An 18008-nucleotide genomic window follows, 5' to 3' on the forward strand; every position below is an offset into this window, starting at 1 on the left:
GAAGACCACCCGGGAGCTGGAGCCAGCGACAACACTCCTGCTCATGGCGCAGGCCCAATGCCAGAGCAGCCAGTGTCATCCAACTAGAATAACCAGGTGAAACAGCCCCAAGGTGATAAATGCAAATGGAAAGGAATGGAATGGGAAGAACATACGAGTATCTTCAAGTTGGGGAGAACCTCAGGATCACTGCTGGAGACCAGGGACCTAATTCCCCCTCCCCTGAGTCCTTTTCTTTTCCCATCTCAGGCCCTGCCTGACTTTAGGAGTAGGGGCCCCTCAGAGTGTTGGCCAGACCTGCTGCTTCCTTCCGTGAGGACTTGCCACCATGATTCAAATACAAGACTCCCTCTCTCAGGAATCAGAAGAGAGGAAGCCAGAGGAGGGAGAGACAGCCAAAAACAGTTGAGAGACAGAAGAAAGCAAATGTGGAGGCCAAGTGCAGTGGCTCACACCTCCAGCACTTTTGCCTCGAGGCCAATGTAGGGGGATCGCAAGGTCAGGAGTTCAAGACCAGCCTGGTGAAATCCTGTCTCTCCTAAAAAAAAAAAAACCAAAAATTAGCCAGGCGCACTGGTAGGTGCCTATAACCCCAACTACTCGGGAGGCTGAGGCAGGAGAATCGGTTGAACCCGGGAGGTGGAGGTTGCTGTGAGCCGAGATCACACCACTGCACTCCAGCCTGGGCAACAAAGACTCTGTCTCAAAAAAAAAAGAAAAAAAGCAAGCAAATGTGGAGAGAACCATGATGTAGCACAGGAGGGGTGGTGAGAGATGACCTCAGCTCCTGATTCTAATCCTGTGACAACACAGTCATATGATGTATCAATCAAATAGGACACTTTTGAGAATAAGGAGAGGCACTACAGGCACCCACCAAGACTGTCAGGGCCAACTGAGACGTGGTCTCCCTACGCTTCTGAGCCAGTGACACTTCCCCTCCCTTGAGCTCCATGAAAGACTCCTACAACCTTTCAGAAAATCCTCCCTTTAATTTAAGCTATTTGAGTGGGTTGTGGGGCAAAATGCAGGATAGACTAATCCCAGCTTGGGCACTGCCCAGCTCCAGACCCTCTGGGCAAGCCTTGTGCATTCAACAGTTGACAAGGCCAGATCTGATCTCGTCACTCCAACCCTTTCCAAGGATCACGCTGCCTGTCCTTATCTGAACCACCAAGAAGGAGTTCCTCCACTAAGAGGATAGAGGCAAAGTAAGGAAAGATAGGACTCATCATGGTTTCCTCCTTCAAGTTCCCCTCCTCTCAGGTTAACAAAGGTCTTGGACCCTTTTAAGGCCTAAGTAGAACCAATTTCCTCCTAGACAGAAAGGGCATGGTTGAGAACTCTGATCTGACTATAAAGTGTTTCCAAACAAGCAGGTGAGCACCCAGTTCCATGTCCCAGAATATCGCAGCCTTCCTTTCAATCCTTGGCCTGTGTTCAGATTCCATAACCAAAGGGAAGTGCTCCCATTTGGAGGCTGAGTTAAGGCAGCAGGCTCTTTTAACTTTTTAGTTTAAAATAAATTCAGACTTGGAAAAAAATGAGGGTAAGATGCAGATACCATGTCCCTTTACCCTATGATATTTTGGGTGCGTATTTCCTAAAGATGAGGCCATCCACTTACATAACCAGAGTACAATGATCAAAATCAGAAAATTAACATTGGTACAATGCTATTAATCTGGTCTACAGCTTGCTCCAAATTGCATCAACTCTCCCACTGATTTCTTTTACAATAATGGGCAAAAACTGTTTTCCTGGTCCAAGATCCAATCTAGGAGTCACACGCTGCATTTTGTCATCTAACATTCTTTCATCTGGAACAGTTCTTCAGTGTTTGTCTTTCAAAGCCTTGATTTTTTAATAATATGAGCCAGTTATTCTGTAGAATGTCAATTTGGAAAAGACTCGCCTTTTTTTTTTTTTTTTTTTTTTTTTTTGAGACAGAGTCTTGCTCTGTCACTCTTAGCATCCCAGGTTCAAGCGTTTCTCCTGCCTCAGCCTCCCGAGTAGCTGGGATTATAGGCACGTGCCACCACGACCAGCTAATTTTTGTATTTTTAGTAGAGACAGGGTTTCACCATGTTGATCAGGCTGGTCTCAAACTCCTGACCTTGTAATCTGACCCCTTTGGCCTCCCGAAGTGTTAGGATTACAGGTGTAAGCCGCCGTGACCGGCCAAGACTCATTTTCAATTCATCTTTTCTGTTGATGTTATGTAGGCACCAGAATGGAATTTAACCAATTACAAAAAAATGTTTAAAATAGCCCAAGGTAGACCATTTTGTAATGTGATGACTGGGCGTTCACATGTACGTGTGAGACATGCTATCCTCTAATTTTGTCATGACATGATGCGGGCACCCGATATGAAATGAAATGAAAAAAAAAAAAAAAAAAAAAAAGCCCAAGGTACAAAGCACCACAAACAAAGGAAAAAACTCATGAGCCCTTTAAAAGTGTGAGCAAGCACAGGGGTCAGTCCTTTTAGGCCCGGGAGGATGGACCGAAGTTACATAACAACCCTGCATGCTCACAAGCAAGGACATGTGCATGCACACAGCTACAAAGACTCGTGGGGCCCAGGGCTTTTTCATTTACGGCCAAACACATGTTCTTAAATCCACAGGATTCTTCGTGTAAGAGGATGCAGAAATGCTGAAACAGCAGTGTTCTCCCAAATTCAACCGCAAGAGCACTATTGCCATGTTTACACCAGGAGGCTTCACATATTTCCTCAACTGCAAGGTCCACAATTTTTTTCAAAAATTCACAATCATTAGATTTCAGACAGATTACACCATTGAGGTTGTGCATGTTTATTGGGGGTGGTGTTTGAACCACCCCCCAAGGTGTTATGAAGTACAAGGTCCATTTTATAATTAGCACAAGTCTTAGAAATGAGGCAGTATGGTGAGTTCATGGCCCGGCCTTGGAATGTTCTAGAGATCAGTTAGTGCAGCCTGCGCAGGAACCACACAGCCACCCACCACAGCATTCCAGGCAAGCTGGCTGGCTGACTTCGGGGCTAGCTTTTGGATAACCTCCCTCCTGCCTTCAGTTAATCAAAATGTTAAGAAAAGAGAACACAGGATGCAAAAGGGCCAAAGTCAAAGTCGATGGCTTAACTCTAGAGACACTGGAGAAACGACCGGAAGGAACAGCTAGAAACATCAAAGTCGTTGCTTCTCAGACTAGAACTAGAGGGAGTGAGGTAGAGGACTTTCATTTTTCATTATAACTTATCAGGGGCTTTTTAAAAAAAAAATAAAACAAAAACAAAAACAAAACTATGTCCAAGTATTGTTTCAACAAAAATGATTTTTTTTTTTTTTTTTTTTTTTTTTTGAGACCGAGTCTCACTCTGTTGCTGGGGCTGGAGTACAATGGCACAATTTCAGCTCACTACAACCTCCACCTCATGGTTCAACTGATTCTCCTACCTCAGCCTCCCGAGTATCGGGGGTTACAGGCACCCGCCACTACGCCCAGCTCATTTTTTGTATTTTTAGTAGAGACGGGGTTTCACCATATTGGCCAGGCTGGTCTCGAACTTCTCACCTCATGATTTGCCCACCTCGGCCTTCCAAAGTGCTGGGATTACAGGTGTGAGCCACTGAGCCCAGCCAAAAATGAAGTTTTAAGTTTATTACAGCATAGATTGACTATTTTGTATTTCCCTAGCTGTCATGACCGAGGGTGGTTCATAATTTATTCGACATGTGGATAGATCAGAATGGAGATCCCAGTCAAACAATATCAGGGCTGGAAGAGAGTTTGCCCATCATTTAGTTTAGATGCTCCCATTTCACTGATGAAATGACTGAAATCTCAGGAGATAAAGATCCTCTCCCAAGGATCTATACCTGATTAATATCAGTGCAAAGACTGAAAACCTGGTCCCCTAAGTCCCAGATAGGATTCTTTCATCTAAGCAGCCTCAGTGGGGGTCTCAGAATATGTATCTGCTATGCCTCCAAACATAAACTATTTAAAGGCATGGGCTCCAGCCTCAGATTCCTGGATTCTTATACATCCTGGCTCCACCACTCCCTGACTGTGTGACCTGGGAGAACTGACTTACTCACTCAGTACCTCCCCTTCTCATCAACATTCTGAAGGCCTGTTCTGAGAATGAATAGGATAATACTTAGCACAATACTTAGCATATAGTAACTTTTCCCAAAACAGTGGTTATTTTTACTTAGGTGCCATTATTTAATAAATGGCTAAGGGGCTGGAGGAGGAAAGGACCAACACTTGTTGGACATATATACCAGGTACCATGCCAGACACTTTACAAACATCACCATATTTAATCCTTAACAGCTCTGGTAAGATAGGTATTGCCCTTCACATTTTAGAGAGAAGGAAATTAAACCCAGATAAGCTGATATAACTTACCAAAGCTGTACAGCATATTAAGAGGAAGAGAGAAAGTCCAGGCGCGGCGGCTTATGCCTGTAATCCCTGCACTTTGGGAGGCCAAAGTGGGCAGATCCCCTGAGGTGGGGAGTTCGAGATCAGCCTGACCAACACGGAGAAACCCCATCTCTACTAAAAATACAAAATTAGCCAGGCATGGCGGGGCATGCCTATAGTCCCAGCTACTTGGAAGGCTGAGGCAGAAGAATCGCTTGAACCCAGGAGGCGGAGGCTGTGGTGAGCTGAGATCATGCCACTGCACTCCAGCCTAGACAGCAAGAGTGAAACTCCATCTCAAAATAAATAAATAAATAAAAAACAGGTAGAGAGAGAATTCAAATCCAGCTGTTAGCTCCAAGGCCTGCACTTTGCACCATCATATGCTATGTAGTTTAGTTTTTATTAGCTCCAAAAAAAAAGGTTTCCTATGCTTTTTTTTTTTTTTTTAAAGACAGAGTCTCCCTTTGTCGCCCGGGCTGGAGTGCAGTGGCACAATCTTGGCTCACTGCAACCTTCGCCTCCCAGGTTCAAACAATTCTCATGCCTCACCCTCCCAAGTAGCTGAGATTACAGACACGCACTACAATACCCGGCTACTTTTTCCTTTTTTGTATTTCAGTAGAGACAGAGTTTCCTCATATTGGCCAAGCTGGTCTCGAATTCCCAGCCTTAAGCAATCTGCCTGCATCGGCCTCCCAAAATGCTGGGATTACAGGCGTAAGCCACTGTGCCCAGCCTCCTATGCTTTTTTTGACCCTAAGTTTCGTAACATTGAAGTGTGGTTTTCTTTAATAAGTTCCAAGTGAGGAAGTAGATCTAATTTCTGTGAATAAACGTAATACCAGGACTGTCTTTCCCCAGAGAAGACCCAGCAAAACCAGTGTCAGGGAAAGAAAACAGCATCTCTATCTGGACTTGCCCGAGGGGCTTTAGATCCCTACCACCCCGAATTTATAAAGCATCTATCTAATTATTGTACCTCTGGCTATAGGCTCCACTCATTTTTTCTAATAGGCATTGAAGCCATGATATAATTTTTTCTCTCAGACAAAAGTTTTAAGAAATGGGCAAAGTGGTAAAGAATTCCCTATGGCAAGACCCTCAGCATTGCTAAAAACTGTCCATCTTTCCTTTATTGTTGCTGGCTTATTGAGGGTCACTGGGAAGACTAACCAAAGCTGTTGCTTTGATGGCTGGTTAACCATTAAAGTGCCTTAAGAAGACATTGAAACATGGTTGTTTATGAAGTCTCCCACAGAAAGAAAGGGAGGAAAAGAGGAAAGTCTAAATCCTATGGGCCTCAAAACAAATCACTGTCTTACATCACCATGAGGGTGGCAGTTTCCAAATATGGCCTACAATTCTTTGGCACTGCCCCAGTATCAACAAGAATTAGAATCCAGGAGGGCTCAGGTCTGCTCGGACCAACAGATTCTAACAGAAGTGCTGCTCTGCTTCCAAGGCTCAGTCAGAAAAAGCCATGAAGCGTCCACCTGGTCATCTTGGGACAGTCACTCTGGAAGAAGCCAGAAACCAAAAAGAAGCAAAAGTACTATACTAGAAAGGTCAACGTAGGCACTCTGGGTGCAACTCCAGCTGAGCTCCCAGCACAAGCTTTCAGAGCCAGCATACTCTGTCAGACACAAGAGTAGAACATCTCCGACATCCACCAGGTCCTCAAACGACTATAACCCAGGCTGACATCTGAGTGCACACAACTCCTCAAGCAAGGACCGCCCAGCTGAGCCCTCTCAAAACCTCTCCAAATTCCTGAGCCACAAATCATAGGCAAAATAAAACAGTTGTTTTAAGCTGTTAAGCCTTGGGATAATTTCTTAGGCAGAAACAGTAACCAGAACAATGAAGACCACCACCACCCCCATTTCATTTCTTCTTCCAATAAAGCCAAAAATCAAGTCAGAGAACATTAAATCTGTGGGCTTCAAATCCAGGAAAATGAAGTGGAATCCTTTTGCATGCTGGAAACAAAGGGTGTGGTGAATGAAGACAACCAAACCCCATTCATCATGCTTTGGTTGAGTTTAATGCCAAACAATAAAAGATTTATCTTAAGAAGACTTTGCTGCAGTTACAATAAACAGCGGATATTCCTCTCATTGTCTCCCTGATAGCAGTTTCTTTCTGTCAGAGCAAACATTAACATCTCTTAGATAATCCAGCAAAACACAGCAAAGGGAAAAAAATCAGGCAAGAATAGAACAAAATTTTTTCCATCTTCCTTTAAGGAAATGAAAGGGGCTGACTTGCTGAGCTCTCTAAGAGCTGCTTTGCAAATTCTGTGATACTCTTGGTTAAAATGCACTACAAAAAGCAGTACAGTCTTTAATGATGGAAACATCTACGTGGCAATCGGCAGATTAAGTAACTCTCAAAGAGAAGGGCTAGGCAAAGATACCTGGGCTGCCTGCCAAAGGATGAGGTTCAATAGATGTTTAATTCATCCAGCCAAAACACACACACACACACACACACACACACACACACACACACACCCACTACATTAAAGTCCCTACAACAAATGCTGACAAAGAAAAATAACAGCTCAAAATTAAAAGGCTACAGTCCACAGGGACCCGATCTCTATCACCTTGGGGATTTGAAGATTCTTATCAACCACAGGGATAGCAATGAATCCATCAACCCCCATAGCCGGTCTTCTTTTGAGATGACACCAAGGAGTCAGAGGATGGGCACCTTGAATACAGCTGGGGATACAGTCACATGATTTGTAGGGAAGTCAGCATCAACTGCAACATCAAGCGCTTCTGACCCTATCATGGGTTTTAGCTGAGGGGCCAGGAAAGTTTGTGTATTACCTTGTTGGTCTTTATAGCTTAAAAGGAAGACATGTCTAGTTTTCTTAAGGCAATACAGTCCATGTCAATATTGGACAGCTATTTCCATGCTCTAGCCAATGGCAAGAACATCATTTTGGCCACTAATATCATTTTGCTAATGTGGCTACCATGAATGAAGTTGTACAAGAGAACCTATAGGTGCCCACATTTATCCATTTAGAAATGACCCTAACAGTCAAATGCATAGAGTAACTAAGTTCGAATATTGGCATATTCTTAATATCTGGAATGTTTTCCACTCTATCTTGACTTTTTTTGTATTTCCTAAATAAGCATATAAATGAAGGTTTCTTGGCTGTAGAAGATCTAAAGTGCCTTTAATGCAGTTTTCATCCTTCCATGAATTGTAACTACAGTAGCTTAACAATACACTAATTCATCAAGCAAACCAATGACATCAGGATTTATCTACAATTAAGGCAGGAACAACCAACCCAAAGTTTTTCCCATCAGCATTCATAGTTCCTAAAATTCCTTCCAGAGAAATTCATTTCTTTGCTTTATAAAGACATTTTTTTTTACCACAAGCTTCATTCCCCACCCCCATGCCATGAAAATGATAACACAGGGTCACTGTAAATATTTCAGAAAACACCAAGAAATGAAAACTAAAAATCACCAGCATCTTCAGCAGCTAGCAACAACTGGCAACATCTGAGGGTACACTTTTCTAGAGCCAGGCTTTTCAAACACCGCAGTGATGGATCCTCCCCCAACCGTACATCAAGACTTCTGTAGAATAAAAACAAACTGGGAAAGCAAACTGCCACTGGGATGTCACAACAACATCAAAAAAAAAAAAAAAATTCTAAAGCCTTACTCTCAATTTCTGTATTTACTTCACCATAATTGGTAACAAGCAGTTCATATTCTTTGGCCCACATAAGAATAACTATGTTGGCTGGGTGCGGTGGCTCACGCCTGTAATTTCAACACTTTGGGAGACCGAAGCAGGCGGATCATTTGAGGTCAGGAGTTCAAGCCCAGCTTGACCTATACAGTGAAACCCCATCTCTATTAAAATAAAAAAATTAGCCGGCCAGGGTGGGCAGGCACCTGTGATCCCAGCTACTCGGGAGGCTGAGGCAGGAGAATCACTTGAAACCAGTAAGCGGAGGTTGCAGTGAGCCAAGATCTCGCCACTGCACTCCACCTTAGTGACAGGGCAAGACTCCCTCTCAAAAAAAAAAAAACAAAAAGAATAAAAAAGAATAACTACATTAGGCCTGTCTTCTCATATGCATATATTCTTTTACTATATATATGGTTTTATATATGCTCTCTCTGTAGTTTTATGTATATTTTACGTATAGCTTAATTTTTTCCCCACTAAATAGACCATGGCCATTTTTCCATATCCACACATCTTTTTTTCAAGTGAAAGGCCACTCTTAAAATGCTAACGCCCACAAGCACGGCAGAATCTTACATGCTAATGAGGCAACATCTGTATAAATGGACAGGTTCTGGGGAGGAAAAGGAGAACACATCAGCCTGTCCAAAAACAGACTGGGAGGCCAGGTGTGAAGGCTCATGCCTGTAATCCCAACACTTTGGGAAGCTGAGGCAGGAGGACTGCTTGAGCCTAGGAGTTCAAGACCAGCCTGGGCAACATGGGGAGACCCCCCCCATCTCCATAAAAATAAAAATTAGCCAGGCATGGTGGTGCACTCCTGTAGTCCCAGCTACTTTGGAAACTGAGGTGGGAGGATCGCTTGAGCCCAGGAGTTCGAGGCTGCATAAGCTATGATGGTGCCACTGCACCCCAGCCTGGACAACAGAGACCAACACTGTCTAAGGGAAAAAACAGAAACAAAGCAGGAGGCAGGGTGCAGTAGCTCCCGCCTATAATCCCAGCACTTTGGGAGGCCGAGGTGGGAGGATCACTTCAGGTCAGGAGTTGACCAGCCTGGCCAACATGGTAAAACCCCATCTCTACCAAAAACACAAAAATTAGCCAGGCATGGTGGCAGATGCCTGTAATCCCAGCTACTCGGGAGGCTGAGGCACAAGAATCGCTTGAACCTGGGAGGTGGTGGTTGCAGTGAGCTGAGATCACACCACTGCACTCCAGTTTTTGAGACCCTGTCTCAAAAAATAAATAAATAAAGCAGAGCTCACTCAGGGAAACTAATTTCCACATCACAGCAGACAGGCCACAGGGCAATGCCCTGCCAATCCAGTGACTGCAAAGTCCATCCCGCTGTATGGCCTGTATGAGCCCTCCTTCTGGCCCTTTTCCCAGTGCCAGTCTGACAAAGAAAGGTCATGGCAGGACCTGGGGAAAAGAACCACAGAGCAACTGCCAGGCCCCATGGCCAGTTTGGCCCCAGTGGACATCTCATTGGAACCTTCTCTGTTTGCAGCGCCCAGTGGGTCTCAGCCCTCCCTGCCAGCCAAGCACACAGGGGGCCCTCTTGTCCACTCAGGCCGGGCAACTTTCAAAGCACTCCCTCACACAGCATCCCTTACCAACCTCCAGGCCACCCGGGGATGTAGGCAAGAATCACAGCCCCCAGATTCAAAGATGAGGAAACTGAGGCTTCCAGACCTCTGATTTCAATCTACATCACCTGATGTCAAGACAGCTTCTTCCCTCCACCTGCCCTTCCCCATGGCTTTGGGTTTTGGTTATTTCACAGCAAAAACTGAGACATGATCCCATTTTAAAGAAGAAATTGAGGCACAGAGATTACATAATCTGCCAGAGGTCCCACAGTTAAAAAGAGGGGAGCCGGGTTTCAGTGCCAGACGGTCTGGCTCCAGAGGCCAAGCTTTGCCAGCTGTCCTATAGCTAAGTCACTCTACAAGTTTCAAATGTTTCCCCACTCACCTGCTTCCCCAAAGGAAAATAAGCAGTATAGGGGGCCACTGAAGCCCAAGACTTTAAGCACCACCACTCTGATGGCCAAACTTCAAGTCAGAGCTGTAGGGGCAGCGCAGCAGCCCTGGCCCAGGCTACCTTGAAGATGCGCAGAAAGACTTCACACGTGTTTTTTCTTTACAATCAGCCAATCACCAAAGGTCCCGTTAACACTCCACCTCTTCCTGCCCCAACCTTCCTCAGGCCGCAGATGATGTCTGTAACATCAGCTCTCCGCCTCCTCTACTTTAAGGCAGCTCTGGATTTTATCTTCAGACTATTTGGGATCTGCAGACCTCAACTCTGACGCCCACTACTTCAACAAAGCTTTGTGTGGCCTCCCAAATGTCCCTGAGTGACTCTACCAGGACCTCCCTCGCTCCGCTACAATTGCTTGTGTGGATTCAGGAGACAGCAAGCTCCACGAGGCAGGGACGTGCCTGATTATTTGTTGACCACTCTGGTCCCCAGCACCCCACACAATATTTGCTGCAGGAAGGCCTCCACGCCAATGATTACTGCAACCAGATCTCACCTGTGTACAAGAAGGTCCGGGGTGCACAGGCTCTGCCAGCCCAGACCGGGCAGCCTGCCACCAGGCCTGAAATCTGGTGCAGCTTCAAGAAATAGTTACTCCTCCCTCCCCCGGTCCATCGATTGCTTCAGACATTCCCTAGCAGTTTCTTCAAAGCACAGCTGAGTCTTACAGGACCTAATCCCGAGTGCATTCCCCCCACACATGTCCTGATAGAGAAATTTTTCTCCTGATTTATGCTAATAATTCATGAGAGAGGGGCCAGGCGGCTTCCATTTCACCCCCACCTCCAAGTAAGTATCTAAGCTCAAAACAGTTGTTCTACCATTTGTCCTTGGGTCCAAAAACAAAAAAGTTTTAGGTTTTGTTCTTAAGAGAAAATATTTGCTGATTTTTGGAGGGAGGAAAGGCAGAGATAATGGGTGCTGGCTTAAGCATGTTTGAGGAAAACAGATACTCAGAAACAAATCTTTTTTTTTTTTTTTTTTTCTGAGATGGAGTTTCGCTCTTGTTGCCCAGGCTGGAGTACAATGGTTCGATCTTGGCTCACCACAACCTCCACTTCCCGGGTTCATGCGATTCTCCTGCCTCAGACTTGAGAATAGCTGGAACTACAGGCATGTACCACCATGCCTGGCTAATTATGTATTTTTAGTAGAGACGGGGGTTTCTCCATGTTGGTGAGGCTGGTCTCAAACTCCTGACCACAGGTGATCCGCCTGCCTGGGCCTTCCAAAGTGCTGGGATTACAGGCATGAGCTACTGCATCCGGCCAACAAATGATTTTTCAAACCACCCTACAAGTATAAGCAGAACCTATTCCTATCTAAGCTGAGCAGGGAGGAAAAGAACATAAGCATTTACCATTCACTGCTTTTGCTCCCAGTGGGTGGGGGAATCCTGGGAGCTAGAAAAGTCAATTTTGGATTACTGGGAGCCAGAAGAGCTGTACGTGGTAACCAGGCTCTGCTGTGCCCCGGCCCCAGCCTCAGCCCCACCCCCACCTCCTCCCAGGACCCCTTCACAGCCCTGGAACAGCTCTTTTCAGGGCAAGCACAGGAAATGATGAAAACACTGCATATTGTGCTTAAAACCACATATATATGGGCATGAAAGATTACAAATCTTTATTCTGATTAGACTTAGAAAATCTGTGTGGCATCTGTTTTAACAAACATTTGAAAAGAGATAGATCTATATAATATACATTTTTAAATTGCATCAGCATATGGAGTTTTATTACCTCACCTGGCAGGGCTGTCACACACCTGAATGACCCATTTATCTCTGACTCATCGCTTCCTCTTCCATCCACTGCTCACCCATGCCTGGCACAAGGCCCCCTCGCTGGTCCTCAGCTAGGCCAGGCCCACTCCCACCTTAGCACTGATGCGCCCTCCAGCTGGAATGTTCTTCTCCCACAGGGCTTGAGGCTTGCTCACTCTTTCCAGACAATACTGCATTCCTCTCCCTCCCCCTCCCCCTAAACACCCACAAGCTGAGTCCCCTTCCAGCTGTTCTCCTCCTTCACACACATCAGATAACCTACTCTGTGTATTTTAACTCTCTGCTGCATTTTCCACCCCCTCTACAATGTAAGCCTCAGAAGAGCAGGGACTTCTGTCCATTATCTTCACTGCTCTGACTCCATCACCTAAAACTGCCCCCATTACATAGTAGGTACTCAATAAATACTTAGTGAATTTAAAAGCTGGCCAGGCATGGTGGCCCACACCTGTAATCTCAGCATTTTGGGAGTCCAAAGGAGGCAGACAGCTTTGTGCTCAGGAGTTTAAAACTAGCCTGGCCAACATTGTAAAACCATCTCTACTAAATATACAAAAATTAGCCAGGTGTGATGGTGTGCACCCTTGGTCTCAGCTACTTGGGAAGCTGAAGCTATAGAAACGCTTGAACCCAGGAGGCAGAGGCTGCAGTGAGCTGAGTTTGTGCCACTGCATTCCAGCCTGAGCAACAGAGGGAGACCCTGTCTCATTAATAATAAATAAATAGGCTGGTTGCTGTGGCTCACGCCTGTAATCCCAGCACTTTGGGAAGCCGAGGTGGGTGGATCACAAGGTCAGGTGTTGGAGACCAGCCTGACCAACATGGTGAAACCCCGTCTCTAAAAAATAAATTAAAAAATAAAATTTAAAAAAATAATAAATAAAACTAACTGATCAATGGATCTGTGGGAAAATGTTTATTTTCCTAACTTAGAACATCAGGCTTATATCCAGGGCCTCTCTGGTTAAAAGTTTCCTCCTTTAACAACTTGAAAAGGTTGGCTTTCGCTGATATAAATCAGAGTGCAAAGGGGACCCAGCACTGTCCAAATAAGGTCAGAGGCAAACCCAGGTTGCAGGAAGAGACAGACATCCAACTGACACGGCAGATGGCCAGCATCCAGAGGCCCTTTTGCAACCTGGAACTTAAACGGCCAAGACAGGAAATGGGATGTTAAAAGTGAGCATCTACAGAAAAACCTTCAGGAAAAAATAAAGGAAAAAAAAAAGTGAGCCTCAGGAGCAACACCTCAGTATACAGCTACCCACGGACAACCGCACTGCAGCGTGTGGGCACATCGGCAGCTACTACAAGCCTGGCCGCCAATGCAGCTTCATCAGACAAAAATCACGAGAGATGCTGAACACCCCACATCATAATCAGCAGGCAAAGGGAAAGGAAATGGGACAGCAAAATACCTTCCCCCGGGGGCCCTGAAAGTAGACTATTATTTGCCAATTCCATACTTGTGAATTCGTCCACTCACCAAAATGTGTACGAAGCCCCAAAATCAATAAGCACAGCCCTTTCAGGTCCCTTTATATATGTAAACTATCTATAATAATCTACGCTAAGCAGTGAAAATTTCCCAGCTGAGGCTGTACGGAGTGATGCCCTGCCCTTCTCCTTTCCGTGTTCATCCTATAAACAAGTGTCCCTTTCATCGTCCACTTAGTGTCATGTCTTTCACACTTTTATGCTTTCTTTGGTGATTTTGCTGTTAAACATAGCCCATAAGTGTAGTGCTAAAGTGATATCTAGCTAGTGTTTCTGAGCACAAGCAGGCTGTGATGTGGCTTACTGAGAAAATACATGTTAGGTAAGTGGCCCTGAGTTGAACACTAATGAATCAATAATATATAGTAAATTAAGTGTCTTTTAATGGAAACTGAAAAGATTACTATTGATCAGTTGATGAAAATGATGTGACCACAGGCTTGCTCCAAGCCCTGCATTTTCCCTACAACAATGGTTCCGTATTCACTAATTCAGTGTGCACAACTTTATGGAATACAAGTACAACAAAAACGAGACTTAGCTGGCCAGGCGTGGTGGCTTACACCTGTAATCCCAGCACTTTGGGAGGCCGAGGTGGGCGGATGGTGAGGTCAGGAGTTCAAGACCAGCTTGGCCAACATGATGAAACCCCATCTCTACTACAAATACAAAATTTAGCCGGTCATGGTGGTACATGCCTATAATCCCAGCTACTTGGGAGGCTGAGGCAGAAGAATTGCTTGAACCCAGGAGGCAGACGTTGTAGTGAGCTGAGATCATGCCACTGCACTCCAGCCTGGGCAACAGAGTGAGACTCTGTCTCAGGCCAAAAAAAAAAAAAAAAGACTCAACTATATATTAAAATGGCTCACTTTCCTGCCCCCATGCCTGGGCATACTCCCCTTGATCACCCCAGTGGCTCACTCCACCTGTTCCTCTGCAAACAGGCTCTCCTGCAGGCATCTGCTCAGGCGTCCTCCAGCAGCACCCCTCCAGTGTCTCTGTCACATTTCCTACTGTAGTTATTACCACCAGTAATTACTATCCCCTCTCTGCCCCTCACCCCAATCAAAAATGTCAACTCCTAGAGGGCAAGGCCTTTGTCTTGTTCACCCACATAACTGCAGCGGCCAACAGCGTCTGACAAGCAGTTGGTGCCCAGCAGGAAAGGTGCCACCCCACCTGACTCCTTTGTGACAGAAAGCACCTATTCAACCTGTGCCAACCAGTGCCATATGTAACTACTAACACTTGAATCGTGTCTAGTCTCAACTCAAATGTACCCTAGGTGTAAAATATGCCGGCGATCTTAAAGACTTAATGCAAAAATATATGTAAAATATCTATAATTTTTAATAGCAAGTCCATGTTGAAATTGTACTGTCTCAGATATTTCAGGTTAAACAAAATAAATTCATTTCAGCTGTTTCTTTTTCCTTTTTAATGTGTCTACTAGGGAGTTTTTCATTGCTTATGTAGCCCGTATTATATTTCTATGAGTCAGTCTGGGCTGTAATACCATGAAAAGGCCAGCCAGCAACCCGGCCCAGCCCTGGACACCCCCTCACGCCCTCCAGTTCGCCTCTCACACAGTCCACATGCTCTCCAGAGTCAGGCAGGAAGCACCTGTCCGGTGGCTTCCTGTGACACACAAATACCCTAAGAGTATTCCAAAATGGGATTTAGAAGTCAAGGCTAAAAAGAGTTTAACAGATTAACCAATTTCACCCCAGGAAGGTAAGCACCCTGGAGGCTGAGACATGCCTGGGCCATCTTGTTCATTACCCAGAACAGTGGCCGGCACATAGTAGGCGAGCAATTAGAATCAATCAATGCTTTGAGGGGAGAAACAAAAAAAAAAGACTTTCCAGGCTGGGTATGGCAACTCCTGCCTATAATCCCAGCACTTTGGGAGGCCAAGGTGGGAGGATCACTTTGAGGCCAGGAGTTCAAGAGCAGCCTGGTCAATACAACATGACCCCATCTTTACAAAAAGTTTAAACCTATGAAAAATTAGCCGGTTATGGTGGCATGCACCTGTAGTCTCAGCTGCTGGAGAGGATGATGCAGGAGGATTGCCTGAACCCAGGAGTTTGAGGTTGCAGTGAGCTGTGATCGCACCCAGCACTGGGGATAACAGAACAGAGGAACCAGAAGAGATCTGGAAAATGCCTGGGGGGAGGCATGGCTGGAGGATGGGTGCCCTGGCTCTGATGCATCATAGAACCATGAGATGCTGAGCCTCTGAGTCCTCATCTGGAAAGCAAATAGTCCCTACCCTCCTTGTTCTCCAGGCCAGAACATTCTATGATGACAGTAGTTTAATACAGTGGCAACTGGGCTCTTGAAAGGTGGCTATTGTGACTGAGGAACTGAATTTTTAGTCTTACTTCATTTTAATTGAACTCATTAACCAGATGTGGTGGCACACACCTGTAGTCCCAGCTGCTGAGGAAGCTGAGGAATGAGAATCACCTGAGCCCAGGAGGTGGTGGTTGCAGTGGGCAGACATCGCAGCGCTGCACTCCAGCCTAGACAACAGAGCAAGACTCTGTCTCAAAAAAAATTTTTTTGAATTAAATTCAAATAGCCACACATTGCACATGGCTACCATATAGGACAGCACAGCTCTAGGCTGGTATGACAGGATGGAATGGGATAAAGTATATGAAAAACACTACAAATGCTAAAGCCTACAGGAATGATAGGGGTTTTGTTGTTTAATGCGTTAGAAATCTGAGATTCCAAGAGGTTCCAGTGACCCACATCACAAAGAGACTCAATTCATAAGTGAAAGAAACGTAAATAAACACAGATTTTACTTTACTTGGGAAGGAGACCCCGTGTTCTTGTACACCCACGATGGAAATGGAGGTAGTTGGCGATAACCCTTCACACAGCTCAGAGCAACAGGCTTTTTAATCTACATTGCTACACCCCGATTTGGCAACTCCAGGGGCTACGCATGCAGCAGAATCAAGGCTGCCAGTGAATCCCGGCAGACGATATTCCTGTCTCCTGCACCCTCACTCTTAGGGACCACGTGCTTCTTGTCCCTTCTACTGACTTTTGCTATTTCTCCTGCTACAGAAACAGATCTTGCCAACAGCTCCCTGCACTGGGACACTGTGTTGGGAGTCCCTTCGGACCTCTGACAGTCACTCACAGTCTCCCAAATATATACAGTGTTCAAATTTGCTGATGGGTGGTAAAAAAACAACCACTCCTGGGAAGGGGTGGGGAACCAATGGGAGGCTGTGAGGAAAGCGAACTCGTTTACACTCTGGTTGGAAAATGTACCTGAAACCCAAATCGAGTTTGTTTCCAAAGATTTTTCCCAGCAGGAAAGCCCTTCCCGGTCTAAACAGCTTTTCGTTATCATCATAATTATATTCTATGCACAAGCAGACAATAAAGAAAGGAGCAGGGAAGCAGAAGGGGGAGTTAACTAGGACAGGAAAGACGAGAAATGGTCTAAGTCAGAGGAAACAATGCAACACTTTCCAGGACAAAGAGTAGGAACCGCCCAGAACATGTAAGAGATTCTGTGAGCTCATTCATTATTCTCCATTAAAGAGTTCAGCTAATTTTCCCCTCTGTCCTTGCAGTCACATTAAAACTCGGGGCTTAAGCATTGTGTAATGCTCTGCACAGACTCAGTTTAGGCCCCATGGAGCTTCCATAATGAAAAACAACATGTGAAATCAGATCCACATGCGTTCCGCCCACAGGTTGAGCTCAGTGGTGTATTTTATTCTGTCAGACAGGGAGCTGTCGCTCAGCTCGCAAGGAGGGGAGTCCAGCAATAACCCTCCAGAGAGAACACGAAATTAACCAGCTTTGTGCCAGTGTGACACCACTTCACCAAGAACAGGAACTCAGCTCTCTGTACCTCAAGTTCAGTCTCCCGTCTGTTGATATCATCCGTGGACTGATTTAACTTCTCCAGTTCTCCCTGGTGAAGAAAAGAGGGAGAAAAAAGACTTAAGGGATCCGTCTTTTGTTTCCAATATAACTCAGTCCATAACCTGAAAAATTACCCCAGCCCAATTTGCAGGACAAGGGAAGAACCAGTACTAATTCTTAAGGCAAACAGCTGAAGCTTGGCTAGAAAAGCAAATGAATGTCAGCATTTCTGAAACCATTTTCTTGATGGTGTCCCTTTTGACAATGTCTTAAGGGACATTTGGAATTTTTCTGAGGTCAAATATTCCAGGTATGTGCCTTCAAGTAAACCCCACCTGTTACAAGTGGTTTAATGGCCTAATCAAAACAGTACCATCTGCCTTGAGCAAGAACTTTGCTTAGAAAACAATAAAAGACAATAAGCAAGGCCAAGCCAAAAATATAAAGCCAGTGAAATCAATGGCAGAATTCTGGTATTAACTCATCAGAATTATTTTTCTGTAAAGGGTAAAAATCTTTTCACACTGCCAATTATTCAATCTACTTAGCTGGCTGTTTTAAACTAGCCTTAATTCCATTCCTTTAAATAAACATTTACAAACTGACATTTTGT

At 45.2% G+C, this 18008-nt stretch overlaps 1 protein-coding gene and 1 pseudogene across 2 annotated transcripts in view; one reads left to right on the forward strand and one right to left on the reverse strand.

Moving 5' to 3' along the window:
* Nucleotides 1–18008, reverse strand: part of SH3BP5 (SH3 domain binding protein 5) — a 78048-nt gene that overhangs the window by 58208 nt on the left and 1832 nt on the right. For both annotated transcript variants that reach the window (XM_032267085.1, XM_032267092.1), the window contains exon 2: nucleotides 17382–17444. Coding sequence is in view for 1 of the 2 variants with exons in the window: in XM_032267092.1 (XP_032122983.1) it covers nucleotides 17382–17444 (63 nt within the window). In the remaining variant the exon portion in view is untranslated. The remainder of the gene's footprint in view (nucleotides 1–17381; nucleotides 17445–18008) is intronic.
* LOC116545013 lies at nucleotides 2282–2378 on the forward strand (annotated as a pseudogene).

The sequence above is a fragment of the Sapajus apella genome, unplaced genomic scaffold, assembly GCF_009761245.1.
Source record: "Sapajus apella isolate SASKATOON/1434 unplaced genomic scaffold, GSC_monkey_1.0 scaffold4, whole genome shotgun sequence".
NCBI classification, from domain to species: Eukaryota; Metazoa; Chordata; class Mammalia; order Primates; family Cebidae; genus Sapajus; species Sapajus apella.